The following is a 14,041-nucleotide window of genomic DNA, read 5'->3' as shown; positions in this document are numbered from 1 at the left end:
CCACCGTCTCTGCTGCCTGGCCGCATTCGCATTGGTCTGTTGTTGATGCCTTGATTCGGTATCGATACGTGTTCAGCTGCGCCATGCCTGTTCTNAGCTGGGCAAGTACGCTGCTCTCTTTCCGCGCGTGCAGTACACTCTCATGCACTTGCAGCTTCCGCTTTGCGCACGCGGCTCAATTGACATCCCACGCAGGACACGGACCCGCCTGGTGTACGCTTATCCAAAGATAGTTAAAGCATGTAAACGTGATGCGTTGATTAGTCTGAGAGTTTGAAAGAAGACGCATCGCTGACAGAAACTAATACTATGTGAGTAAGATTACCACTAAGGGACATAGGCTTAGCGTGGGATCAGAGGTCACCTGCTTACAGAAACCGGAAGCTGTAACTGCATGAGAGTGTACCGCACTAGCACAAGACAAACATTAGCGATCAAATTTGCTACATATTGAGTTTTATTATGCACAGTACTGGCTCTAGCTTGCCTCCGACAGGTTGCATTGAGGGCAGTGGTTGCGGCACAGGCCAACGGATCAGGTGTTGCTCACGGGCAAAGCCAGCACCCCAAGTGGTTTGTGGCTGCCAATGCACTGTGTATCCGCCCATCCCTAGACTACGTCGTTCCCGACCAGGGCAAACCCGAGTTCGTATGGAACGAGAGTTGAAATTTCGTCTACTGTATCACAAGTAGCTGGTTCGTGTCAGGAGGCTTGATACAGTCGCTGATATGATACCACTCGGGATCGACTCACATACCCTTTGACTTTCATATACCACTGTGCATTGTTAGGGGTGCCAGAACACCAAACTTCATAAATTGCTTTCCTGATATGATCATAGTAGATGATTCACCACTAGTTTAATCAGTTGGTTAATCTATTAACTAAAACATGACTGAAGGAAACCAAGGCTCCAACGTACAGTCCGACGAGGCAATTAGCGAGCAGCTCGTTGCGGTTAAGGAGCGATGGTACTACCCATCGGATATTGAGAAAGATATGAAGGATGTCGACATTCCATTCCGGGCCAAAGAAGCGGTTTTTGCAACGGCATGGGAATACACCCGCTGTGTAATCCCTGAATACACTAATTGGTCGCGATATGTTGCCTTTATGCGCATCATGATCATCGGCATCATCGCAGAATTTCGTGGCAGTCTTATAGACGTGATAAATGATGACACACTTTTAGGTTACAGCCTTACTAAAGTGTTGAACACATTGTGCGGAGGAACAGTAGGCTAGTATGTCTTCACCATCAACCACTCCCAACAGTCTGGATTTCTTCCCGCTAACATTTTCACGACATAGTACTGAGATGTGCCGGGAATACCGATGTTTCATACTCATGTCCTCGCAGAAGTCAAGTCACCAACCAAATAGTAATTATGTTATTTCGCAATTACAATAACGCCCTGTCCAAAAGCCCTTGGCAGTTCTTCCGCATGAGGGATACGGAAACACTTGTCCGCTTCACGATTGGTGCCGCTCTAGCTTGCAATGATCTTGACCATGTCTGGTTCACTAATGAGCAATTTGACATCCTGGCCGAAATCGGTAATACAATGTACGATGGAGCAGCACACTGTAAGCATTGCTTAGATGGAGAGGTCAGCAGCACATTCACACACATTTCCAAAACTAAGCGCATGGTGGCGTTCCACAAATGTCGGGAGGCGCTTTGGGCTCTGGACGTAGCTTGGGCGGGAAAGCCCAATATGAAATGCGTCATCAACTTTCTTCGTTACTTCGGCGGTCCAATACATATGACGATGCGACAATACCGCTTAATAGAGGGCGGTCTTGCACCGGGCAAGCCTGGTACAGAGCGCATCATCGCACGAACACAGAAATGTCAAACTATGGAGCAAACTTGAAGGAAAAACGGATTCTAAAGAGCTGGAACTACAAAGTCTGGAGCAATATCATGGCATCCTTGCGCGGGAGACTCTGTTGCTATTTAATGGCCTTCGGGCAATGTTGGAAGAGGCCGACCAATTCTTTTGTTCTGAATGCAACTATCGGGCGATATATGGCGCGCCGCAAGATCATGTCTTTGGTAAATGTTTTCTTTGTGCTGGATGTCAGCAGGAATGGGCGGTATACACGGAGATTTTGCTCGAGCGGATGGTCAAAAGTTTTCCAGAAGCCGCAGAGATTATTCGCATCAGTGAGATGCGTGCAACATCTTCAGCCTTGTTGTGATCAATCTTCGAATCTTGAATCCAGATCTATACGCATGCACGTATTGTTTCAATATGTATAGTTAACTATTGTGGCACGATACGTGATCGAGCTCAAAAGATCAGAGGGGCGACCCGCAATCGAGTAGATAGAATCAAGCTGAAAAGTAATCACTGTGAAGGGATTGATTGAAGAAGGTGTCTATCTAACTACGTCCGAAAGGATATTGCAATATATACTACGAACTAGTCACGTGATACTACACCACACTATACACTGAACGAATTAGGTCCTGGATAGGAAAGAGCTCATGTAAATTAGAATATTGGATATGTTTTTCCGTACGACTCGCCGGTGGCGCGCCTCCACTGTCGATCCTGCTCTTGAGAGCAATAAACCTCTACAACAGCGCCACGGCCAAAGATGACATATTACTTCGCTCGGGATACACTGTTTACATATCTTTGTACAACTTGACAAACTCTTAGCTATGTGCATTGATTCTCTGGCGCGTCCGAGGCCGTCCGAGATAGGGCTGCCGTGCATGCCAGCAGCGAATTGTCGTATTGCCAGCTACACACAAATTGTAGGGTCGATGTCTCTATCCCGAGATTCTGTAGGCCTCTGAGCTGTGGTTGGATTTGTTGTGGTTGGGAATGTGACCAGCATGCCACCACACAGGGTTTTTCGCCACGCGTGGAGGGATAGTAGTCATGCACACGATCTACCTGGATATAAGTAATCTAAGCTTTTAGCGGCGTTTAGCAAGTCAGAATAAACTCTATTTTACTACTATTTCTCATAAAACGTCCTTGAAGATATGAGCAGACTATAAAGCTTAGGAGAGCCAATCAGAGTACGACCAATGACATAGCCCACCGGCAAGCCCATACCAACAAGTCCCTACTGCCTGGTAGCAATCCATGGCGAGTTGACATCCAGTCTTTCCTCTACTTTCTCCATATATGTAATTGAGTCGTCACACTCTCCACCTCCAGTAGGGCCAATGTGGCTGCAGTGAACTTCAGGCCGATACTTGACCATGAGCTCGTGCACACTGCGGCACATGAGCGTGTTCATACCAAACTCGAAGCTTTGTCCTACGCGTATCTCCTTCTTAAGAAAACTATAGCATTCTTCCCAAGATTTGTATTGCGTGTTCGTGCCATTGCAATATCTCGAATGCGAGTTGCATATCGAAGTAGCAATCCTGTTTACTGTCTGGTCGCTGGCCTCCTCGAAAGAGCCTCCCAAACTCAGGATGAGAGTCTGGAAGAGGTTTCCGAACCACTTGAATACAACATCGTACTGCGTTATTTGACGAGCAGAATTCCACGTCATCCATGTGTTGATCGCAACGGGAAGAGAGATATTATTGAACGCCGGAAAGGTAAAGTTGACGCGCGTGGTCGCCGATGCGATATTCTGGACCGCCGCAAACTGAATAATTTCGAACTCTGTCGGATTTCCAATTATAGATAGAGAGTCTGAGGGCATAAACAGCCCAAAGATGTACTCTGTGTTGAGTTCACGGCCTACAAAGGTGCGCGTGTCAGAAACGCGACCTTGGATCTGTTGGTATTCAGTATGGGTGGCTCAATGTCATAGTCACAACCCTACATTGTCAGAGAATATAGTTGAGTTGACAGATTCGGCTTCTTTCACATTGTTGGGGGTAATCCATCGTTCGTAGAACTCGTGCTGAAGGCGCCATAGCTCAGCGTAGCCCAGATCCGGAGTAGGATCCGTTTGCACATATGAATCTAAGGACTTTAGAGCCTCGTAAAATTGGCTGCTGGAGATTGCTTACCTGTAAAGACTCCGATCAAAGCTAGCATGTATGAAGAAATCTTCATGTTCGTATACCCCGTCAGGATGTCCTATACAGAGTATTCTGAACTGCTTGTGAACGAGCTTGCGGATTCGATTATGAAGTCAAAATTGACACTCATGCTGTTTTGAGCTCCATGAGCATGACAGATCCGTTGGAGGTGCCGCAGATTGACCACTTGGGGAGCCACGTAGTAAGCCACCTGTGTGTGAGAACAGCAAGTTGTCGTGGGGCTTTCACCCAGGGGATGCTGCGCCGTTGTTCTTCTCAAAAATCACCCAATAGGAGTCTTAACTCACCAGGTCGTCGTCAAGGGACATTACCAGAGGTTCACGAGTGGCGTTGTTCAAAGTGCCCCACCCTCGTAGTAACAGCGCCACAATCCTTGGCTGTACGTACCGATCTGCCCCACACGAGCTATCGTCCGCAGTGAGCGACCACCTTAAGCGTTAGGCTTGTGATCTAATCTTTGTAAAACTACCTGGGTGGGCCCCGATATTATGCATGTGTATGACACATTAATAGAACCCCAAGTCATGCAACTGCTATAACAGTAATATCGCATAGCTCATGGTCATGTAGCTTAGCGCTGACGTTGTAAGATAGGGAGAGAGAGGCAATTGGACGCTACCATAGCTTCGGTCTGCAGAATCGATACAGCTGGCAGCCGTTTACGTGTGCAAGTACGACAATTGGTGCGACTCGCTGTAGCTGTCAACGCATTATCAGCTTCTGTGGTAGCTGAGGAAAGAGTGTCTACTAGAGAGCACCATAGAGCCTGGTATGAAATAGTTATAGCAAAGTATCTACCATCCATAGTTCCGTTTCGTGCTCTAGTCAGTGTTGAGAAGCACGAAATCGTCATGCGTGAAGTAGTAAAGGGTTATCAGCTCTGTGTGTAGATGTAGGGAGAGCAGGTAGTAAAAGATTAGTGTCTAGTTACATTATCTATAGAATCAAATAACTAGTGATAAAAAATTGAAATATGCTCTTATCGCAGAGGGAAACGACTAGTAAGCTGGAGTGAAATGCAATCGTTGTTTGTAGATAGAGGAGGAGAGTTTGGCGAGCAGTGGGTGAGCAGTGGGTGAGCAGTGGGTGAGCAGTGGGTGAGCAGTGGGTGAGTAGCAGGAGCAGTAAGTGAACAATTTCTGTAGAGCACTGACGCAACATAACTAGTGAATCGATACTGCAACACTGCTATCACACACTATTACTACAAGGCTCAGCATCTCCCAGGCACGTTTTCTTCAGAGAGAACAAGCCATGCGCATGATCTAGTGCGCTAAAGTGAGCCCGTTCTGTACGCAACATTCTAGGATCCAGCTATTAATAGAGGTTGATTGCTTATCCTTTCTATCTTTTCTTATAAAAGAATGTGCCCCCTGCAAAGATATCCGCACAGTTTGGACAGCACACGAGAATGAAGGATATAGCACTTTTCTCGCTGCTCATGATCGCTGTAGCTGGCCAAAAAGAGTATAGCTGCGTGCATAATGGTATCCCGGCAATTGTAATTACAGCAAGAGAAAGCACTCATTCTCCAGCCAGAGAATTCTTCTTGCCACTATTCGCTAACTGTTCAGATGCCGAGTTGAGGAGGCCGCTACAATACATGCCAGGAAAGTCTGTGGTCGGACTGACCTACTATAATACTGACCGATAGCAGGAGTAATCTCTATGGAGAACAAATTGCCAGAAGTAGCCAGCTCTTTCATAGCTACAGGAATCACTGACCAGCTCGGATTTGCTGGAACTGAGGAAGCTTTACGTCTTAGTGAGTTCTTCCCTCTTGAGCTAGTACGTTGTGTTGTTATCTCGCAGGATGTGATAAAGATATTTAATAGCAGCACCCCGACGAACATGAGCGGAAGCGGAGCGGTAGTACCTATCAGTAGCATATTCTGTGGCCGGTAAGTATCAATAAACTTAGGGCGTTAGGATTAACAATAGGTATATATGGGAACCTTGGTCAAAATGCTTGGGGTCAGTTTGGATTTCAGATAGTCAACTAAATACAGTATTCTGAGAATATTATGGGACTATCAAAGTACAGATTGAAAAGTGACCGAATTGCTTTAGCGAGACTCCGAATGTTCTTTTTCGTTTTGCTCGCACGGTTGCCAGGGCAGGGCAGGCAGACTCTTATTCAAGTCTATCGGCGGAGCCACCTGCACATGCTCATGTCTTGTTGGCCTTTCTCCTATCGTACTTTCTATTTTCCTATATCTCCCTACAGGTTGAGGAGCTTTCGCTCTTGACACAAACTGCAAGGCACCTTCGAAATCCCTGTTGCCTGAAGAGTGAGTCCAACTATGCCTACTGAAGGGCGATGAATGAGCCACCTGCATGTCTCTTGTTCCGAGGCTTTGCACTCTCTTGCGTTGTGGTAAAAGCATTCTTGTTAGGCTCCGCATCGTATCCAAAATATGTCTCGGTGATGAATATCCACAATAACTGTGTACGCTATCTGTCGAAATCGTTCCAGCTTCAAGGACCAGAGATGTTTGGCAGGCCCAGTCTGGGCTCTCATAGTCTGACTTGGAATATGAACTATTCGTGTGTGCACTTTCTATCCCCATTTCTCCAGCTTCGATGGCCAGGGATGTTTGGCAGGCCCAGTCTGGACTGTCCTGGTCCGATCGCGATCTATACAGAGGTCGATTAGTGTGATGAGTATCCAGACGCAGCCTCCGAAAGTTCCTCGAAACCGACTCAGCCTTGGTTGATCTCTTCATCGAGATACAGTCAGCTTGCTTCAAAGCGTTGGGTAAATCTCTTTTGGGAACGGCAGGGGCGGCTCGTGGTCGCTCGTATCTTGTATCTGCAAAGCCCAGATCAAAGACACTGTCAGCCAGTGAAGTATATTCGGTGATCATGTATTCGATGAGCGCAGACTCCTTTACAAAAGGAGACTCGTTGTTAGATGCTCGATCATAGTTTGTGTCTGCCGTGTGATCAGGGGCACTGCTCTCACAGTCCTTTTCCACCATGTCAGCCACATTGGAGAGATTTCCCTACTAAGCACATTTCGAATCCGATGTAAGTACTTGAGCTCGTTCCAGCTAGTTGGAAACAACCCCATTCGATCTGCCCGAAGCGATAGGCATTTCAATAGAATGAAATCTAGGACTCACCTCGGCAGCGTCCCTGCGGACCTGGTATCTTTCAATTTCCCACATGCTAATCGGCGACGAACCTTTCTGAAACGATTGTAGTGTTGCCAGTGGCCGCACTGTATGATCATTTTCGCCTCCATCTTCGACTTTCATGACGCAGTCTGTACATTGTGCCTGGATCCTGGTTGAGCGGTCATTGGATGTATCGTGTTCTTTAGAGAAGTCGAAAGGATTAGAACTACGCGATTGATTTTGGTTGTTCATCTGTCCACCAACGGAGGTGCGATAGAATACATGGGAGGACATTGGGTGGCCGTCTATTTGTGACACAACACTTGGGTAAGGTTCGTCTGGGACCTCTGCCATGCTAGGATTCTCGTATAAATGTAGAGCTTGCACAACCTAGGTGAGCCAAAAGCGATATCCTCGTCGAATAGGGTCTTTACTACTTCGATTATTCCTATCACTTCGTTTATACGTGCAATTGCTCTGGTCTTTGTAGAAGGGTCGATTTGTTCGTAAGGTGCTGTGCTGTCATGATCTACGACTATCGAATCGCCCTCTTGGAAGAAAAATACGCCTCATTCATGCGGCTTGAAGGACTGTTTAGCAAGACTTTGGAGCAACACAGGGACATGTAGTGCCAAAGATTGCAAGTGGGTAATCAACTTTGTGCCCGTCCCTGCAGACCCGAGTGGTCTGGCGTGCATGACCAGTGGCTAATGTGACTGTTTTAGGTCGGCTACTATCTTGATTCGTTCATTGTACGTCATCCCGAGTGACCCCCACATATTTTCAATGGCCAAGACTTTCGCTCTCTTGATTCAACATGATCAGCAGCACAACTGACTTCCAAATAATTTGCGTTTTCTCATAGGTGGCATGTACACGACGATTAGGACCTTGTGGCAGATTCTCGCATGCACTAGCTGCGCACGGTCAAGACGAGGGAATTTTATAAAGAGTTTGCTAAAAGGATGTCTTATTCAAATAAGCATGCCCGCTTTCTAAAGACGGAAATCACATGAGATGGCACGATCCCTAACTTTAGTCTTGTGTGTTGCCGCTGTTGCAGCACAATTTAATTTCAAGCACACACAGTATGAAACAAGTCCTCCCGTTTATCCCTCGCCTCGGACTTGTGGAGCAGGCGGATGGGATGTAGCTTTTAAAAAGGCCCAAGAATTTGTGGCGGAGCTGACGATAGAAGAAAAGGCTGAGATACTCACAGGTATGTGGCGCTGATCAAAGACACTTCTCAGCTCATGGCGATGTATAGGTACATCTGGTCCGTGTGTTGGCAATATTGCGCCGATCGAAAGACTTAATTTCAGAGGTCTTTGCCTGCACGACGGACCTCTTGCCGTCCGACAGGCAATTGATGTATCAGTGTTCCCCGCTGGAGTCTCAGCTGCAGCTTCTTGGGATCGTGCGTTGGTCCGTCAACGTGGAGAATATATGGGTGCAGAATTCAAGAGTAAAGGTACCCATGTAGCTCTAGGTCCCGTTATTGGTGCACTAGGTCGATCGCCATTTGGTGGACGCAATTGGGAGGGATTCAGCCCAGATGCTTACCTCTCCGGCGTTCTTGTCGAAGAGACTATCCATGGGATTCAGAGTGCTGGCGTTCAGGCGTGTACAAAACATTATATTGGTGAGCATAACATCAATAGCAACTACGTGTAGTGTGCCTAACATCTATAGTCAACGAACAAGAGATCCAAAGAAACCCTTCTTTCGTCAACGGTCTCAAGGTCGAGGCTGTCAGCTCCAACGTAGACGACAAAACCATGCATGAGACGTATCTTTGGCCTTTTGCCAACGCAGTCCGAGCAGGTACATCTGCTGTGATGTGCTCGTACCAGCGCATAAACGGTAGTTATGGTATGCCCTTCTAGCAGTCTTGTAACGATTACCATTGACTGTCTTTTCAGGGTGCCAGAATAGCAAGACTCTGAATGGACTACTAAAAGGAGAGCTCGGCTTCCAAGGTTATGTGATGAGTGATTGGCTGGCGACACATTCTGGTGTGAGCTCAATCGAAGCGGGGCTAGACATGAATATGCCAGGTGGTATCGCTTTTCCAAATTCAAACTCATCGTTCTGGGGTCATAATATCACTATCTCCATAAAAAACGGATCGCTCTTGGAAGAAAGAGTCAATGACATGGTCCTTCGGGTAATGACTCCGTATTTTCATTTAAGCCAAGACACCAAGTTTCCTCCAATCGATGGATACACTCCAAGACTCGGATTTTTTGATTCTTCTGGATATTCTCACAACTATACGCTTGGTCCAACCGTGGATGTCCGTAGTCAGCAGCATGTGCAGCTGATTCGGGACCTAGGCGCATCCGGAACAGTATTGTTGAAGAATACCAACGGAACTCTGCCTTTGAAGACGCCTGGCAGCATTGGCATCTTCGGTAATGACGCAGCAGACCTTACAAAAGGACAGTACTCGCTATCTACCACCGGATTAAATTTTATAGACGGCAATTACGATATTGGCACACTTGCAGTTGGTGGCGGCTCTGGAACCGGTCGCTTCTCACGTCTAGTGTCACCTCTAGAAGCTATAAAGTCTCGTGGAAATATGCATGGAGCCAATGTGCAGTACGTTGTTGACAACGAATTCATTATCCAAGGAGGTCTTGCTAGTCTGGGTCCTGCACAACCAGACGTTTGCATAGTTTTCCTAAAGTCGTGGGCTAGCGAAGGCGATGATCGTACTACATTGGTTGCAGAGTGGAACTCTACAGCTGTTGTTGACCGCATAACAGCCATATGTAACAACACTGTTGTGGTGCTCCATGGCGCAGCACCAAACACCATGCCTTGGCGTACCAACCCGAACGTAACAGCTATACTAGCCGCGCATATGCCAGGCCAAGAATCTGGAATCTCCGTAGCTGACATTCTGTGGGGCGATGTGAATCCTTCCGGTAGGCTACCCTACACGATAGCCGACGAAGAGACGGACTATACGAAGAATCTGATCAATAGCACCGAGCTGGCCTCTACTACTGACCCTGATGCATGGCAAGCGGACTTCGTCGAAGGTAACTTGATCGACTACAAGGAGTTTGATGCGCACAACGCGAGCGTAGCATTCGAGTTCGGTTTTGGACTAAGCTATACTACGTTCGACATCTCTTGCCTGGAGATCAAGGTCGGCGCAAGTAACATCTCGAGAACACCCGATCCAGCTGCCCCAATTCAGCCAGGCGGTAATTCAGAGCTATGGGCCATTATTGCTACTGTCAGCGCGACCGTCTCCAACTCCGGCTCGGTTGCTGGTGCTACAGTACCTCAGCTATACCTCTCGTATCCTGAGGAATCGAATGCGCCTGTACGTAATCTGCGGGGCTTCGAGAAGATTGCCCTCGATGCTGGTGCTTCTGAAACTGTACATTTCCTCTTGACGCGACGCGACTTGAGCTACTGGGAGACAACTGCGCAAGCATGGACTCTACCCGCTGGTGAGATCATTGTGCATGTCGGATTCAGCTCCAGGAATCTTCCACTACAGGGCAAAATGACTGTTCCCATACTTTCACGCACGGATTGAGCACAGCGACAGGCCAAAAGCGGCGTGCAACATCAGTGTTGCGGGGATCTAAACAGCAAGTTTGTATCCCTACCCGAGCCTCGGCTTGGTGTGTTTAAGTGTGTTGTCTTACGAAGGGCTGCAGACAATCGCTAGGCAGCCAAGGTTGGGGAACGCATGTATGCAGAGCTCACAGTAACACATTGTAAGATTTCTGTCACTGACCGTGTTAGCCTGAATGTGACAGCTGATGTTTCATTCCCTTGGGTATTGAGTGCCTTGGTATATTGGTGGCGCTTGCTGCCTAAGATTACGGCTTAATACAGAGCATGCATAGAGGCTGCTACTAGCTCTATTTGGGCCCAGAAGCGCCGTCATATTCGCAAATATCTATGAAGTTAGAGGTGCGGCGTCACACGGCAACATGGTTAAAGGATATAAAGCTCGTGTGTTGCTTCTGGTGATTTGTCCTCGTTTCTCTTCCTGCAACCTCCAATAACTACCTTGACATATATAACTGTCCACAACTCTAAGCTCCCTTTGTTACCTACATCCTCATCTCCGACTAGTACCCAGACAAAATGAAGAATTTCGATGAAGGTCAGTCGTCCTTAGTTACCGAGAACTATTTAACAACGAATGACAATAGATCCAGATTTGCTTGTCGCAGTCATGAGTTTAAGCTTCAGTTTCATGACCCTCTGTTACTTCCGTGCTCTAAACGGCAGAACCTCTCAAGTTTCGATCATTCTCTCCGCAATCTTAACGGTGACTGAATGGTACTTGTTCCCCAAAGGTGAATGGGTAGTGTAACTTGTTTTGTGCCTCCTTAGAACGATGACTGCAGCCACCTTGATCGACCAATTAGTATCGACCTAAGAGAAGGGCCACATTATCGTCGCATCTTTCTTAGATCACGAGGAGGCAGTTGCAGTTTCTGCTCGCATAGGAGCTGGGATACCGCAGAAAGGAAAATGGATATACGAATAACAATTGTGAAATCACTGGGTTTGATTTCTAGGGCAAGAGGCGGTGAACAAAATAGGTGTCGTATGCCCGCCAACCGGCGAGCCAGAGGACACTTTTAATCCCTGTCACCAGCGCACCGGCCTCTGACGGTCAAGACTGAAATGCGAGTTTTGGAAACCCCAGATTCAGCACTATGTAGCAAAAATTTCTAGCTAGGAAATGACAGCCGCTGATGACAATGTCTTGATGTGAATCTCGTCCCAGCCCATGACGACATCTTCGTCCTCTTCAATATCCGTAATTTTGGTGCCCATACCCCCCGCCTTCTGGGAAAGGCCGTGGTGTGGCTACGCCCATGATTTCTTGACGCCCTCGTAGCTAGTGGCTGTGGCCATTACCAAAGACCTTGAAACAAGGCAGCCTGGGCAAATTTCCTTACATGATACTTGCATGTGATCAGAGTACATAAACAGCATACGAAGGGAATCTTGATCTAACTACTGCGACAATAACTAGTTAGTGCTTTATTTGCCTGAATATTTCTCATGTTGCGCGTATTCGACCAAATCGGGTCGACATCAAACCCAGCCCATGGTCTTTCGCCTCCCTATGATGCTATACTTGGCTCTTAATTCTTCCCGAGTCTAAAAATAGGGATGTGAACGGCACATTGAGATACCAATTATCTCATGGAGAGTAAATTTAGAAGCACACTATCGCAGGACGTGGGTCCTTTTTGATACTTTGCATGTACTAGTACCCACAACGTGTGGATCATGTCAGATCGACGAATTCGCTTCGAGCAATAGCGACGCGATGACTGTAACAGTGCAGCAGCAGCGTGCGTTTTCTCATCAACTGGCTGAGAATCTCCGTTCAATCTCGAGTCATGCACTGTAGGCTGTGTACATACGTACTGCTGCCCTCTTTTTTTATAATTTTACGTGGGCATTTTATCGGATTTAAAGATCTCTTCCTCTGCCATATGTTCGCTACTTTTGTGACTATAAAAACCCCTCCAGGGGAATCAATAGAAGTGATTGCCATTACTGTCTGTTGTTGACAAGAACAGGATCTGTTCTCTAGAAGTTTGTCACCTTAAAGGCGTTGCTGCATTCAGCTGCAACTATTGTAGTCTTTGCGGCCCTCTCTGCGATTGTTATCCAGATCCTTTGCACATCAACGTATACAGACTCTGGCATTCTAACGTTAAAGGTACGTTACCATTGTTTTGCACTACCCATGTCAGCCTGCACAGAACGACTGATGCTACGTCCACAGTTCAATTTTACAGACGCACTTACCGATGCGCTTCCATCCCCAACGCATGCACTCCGAGACCGCGACCTGCTCGAAGATCTTCAGGATGGAGTGAGGAGCGGTCTAAATGCGGCCGCAACTAGGGTCGCAGATGCAGCTGGTCGGGCGGGCAGTGCGATAAGCTCTGCAGTGAGTCAAGCAGAAAGCGCAATAAGCTCTGCAGCAGCTACTGTCCAGAGTATTGAAGACATTGTTCCGAAAAATTGCTCGCTTGGCATAAGGCGCTTCTGTATCGGCTTTGAGCAAGATATAAACTGCTCTGACTTACCGCTTAATTTTTCCAGGCTGTTACCAGACGGCATGCAAAAATTACCAAGTTCTATTCAAGACGCTATAAAAGACCGCGCGGAGTCCTTGTCGCAGCTAGTGGAGACTTCAAATAAGTTTCCTGTGTTCTCGGTACCAGACACTCTGATATCCGGTCTGGTCCTGATGAGTGTAGTGGCCATCCTTTCTCTAAGCTTAGTGCTTAGGTATCCGCAGGTCGTCACCAGAGTTTTTGGCATATTCAAGGCTGTACCCAGAGCCTTGTCTCTTCTGGCGCTGGGTTTGTTATGCTGTTCTCCATTCGTTTTACTTGGAGTCATTCTGCACACGATTCTCAGTGCGGCTGATAAGCTGCCATCATGGGTACGAGTGGAAGTAGGTGAAGTTTGTGGCCTCAGCTTTGCTGCCCTGGCCTGCGCCTTGTTGTTGGCGCTCATAATCCCTATAGCACCGAGCGCTGCTGTACCTGTAAAAATGGAGGACGCGAAAGCCAAAGAGTGATTTAGAATAGAGGTGTTGAGTGTATAGATTGTGGGTCAGGGCAAAGGCAGGATGCCGGAACTGGCCAATCAGTTCGCTGAAATCACGGACTTCTTCCTGAACTTGGGAGCTGATTGGCCGATTGCGGCACACAGGGATTTTCTTCACACAGGGATGGACGTTGTTTGTTATTGTAACGATGTTACAACACTGCCAAGTATCGGACCCGTCCCGGAGCTGGGTCGGAACGAATATCCGCCGCCCCCTTCAGCAGTCATTTGTTCTGGAGTCGGATCCGACTCGGATCCGACTAAGGACGG

General features: G+C 47.4%; 5 protein-coding genes across 5 annotated transcripts; 3 read left to right on the top strand and 2 right to left on the bottom strand.

Annotated features, from left to right (window-relative positions):
- Positions 1-892: 892 nt before the first annotated feature.
- Positions 893-2,206, top strand: COCCADRAFT_41818 (uncharacterized protein; the record flags this gene model as incomplete). Its single annotated transcript, XM_007720046.1, has 3 exons — positions 893-1,224; positions 1,362-1,822; positions 1,881-2,206. The coding sequence occupies 3 exons, from the start codon at positions 893-895 to the stop codon at positions 2,204-2,206; spliced, it is 1,119 nt and encodes a 372-aa protein (XP_007718236.1).
- Positions 2,207-3,088: 882 nt separating this feature from the next.
- Positions 3,089-4,041, bottom strand: COCCADRAFT_41817 (uncharacterized protein; the record flags this gene model as incomplete). Its single annotated transcript, XM_007720045.1, has 3 exons — positions 3,089-3,757; positions 3,806-3,948; positions 3,996-4,041. 3 exons carry the CDS (start codon positions 4,039-4,041, stop codon positions 3,089-3,091), a joined length of 858 nt encoding a protein of 285 aa, XP_007718235.1.
- A 2,053-nt stretch (positions 4,042-6,094) lies between these two features.
- On the bottom strand, positions 6,095-7,501 carry COCCADRAFT_31064 (uncharacterized protein; the record flags this gene model as incomplete). Its single annotated transcript, XM_007720044.1, has 2 exons — positions 6,095-7,033; positions 7,154-7,501. The coding sequence occupies 2 exons, from the start codon at positions 7,499-7,501 to the stop codon at positions 6,095-6,097; spliced, it is 1,287 nt and encodes a 428-aa protein (XP_007718234.1).
- A 663-nt stretch (positions 7,502-8,164) lies between these two features.
- Positions 8,165-10,706, top strand: COCCADRAFT_111643 (glycoside hydrolase family 3 protein; the record flags this gene model as incomplete). The annotated part of the gene is made up of 4 exons (XM_007720043.1): positions 8,165-8,366; positions 8,415-8,789; positions 8,840-9,019; positions 9,070-10,706. The coding sequence occupies 4 exons, from the start codon at positions 8,165-8,167 to the stop codon at positions 10,704-10,706; spliced, it is 2,394 nt and encodes a 797-aa protein (XP_007718233.1).
- A 1,933-nt stretch (positions 10,707-12,639) lies between these two features.
- On the top strand, positions 12,640-13,742 carry COCCADRAFT_41815 (uncharacterized protein; the record flags this gene model as incomplete). The annotated part of the gene is made up of 5 exons (XM_007720042.1): positions 12,640-12,705; positions 12,759-12,869; positions 12,936-13,083; positions 13,117-13,412; positions 13,458-13,742. 5 exons carry the CDS (start codon positions 12,640-12,642, stop codon positions 13,740-13,742), a joined length of 906 nt encoding a protein of 301 aa, XP_007718232.1.
- Between the last annotated feature and the right edge of the window lie 299 nt (positions 13,743-14,041).

This window comes from Bipolaris zeicola (genome assembly GCF_000523435.1).
Source record: "Bipolaris zeicola 26-R-13 unplaced genomic scaffold scaffold_387, whole genome shotgun sequence".
In the NCBI taxonomy this organism is placed as follows: Eukaryota; Fungi; Ascomycota; class Dothideomycetes; order Pleosporales; family Pleosporaceae; genus Bipolaris; species Bipolaris zeicola.
Note: the sequence above shows the minus strand (reverse complement) of the source record. Positions and strands in the feature narration are given on the sequence as shown.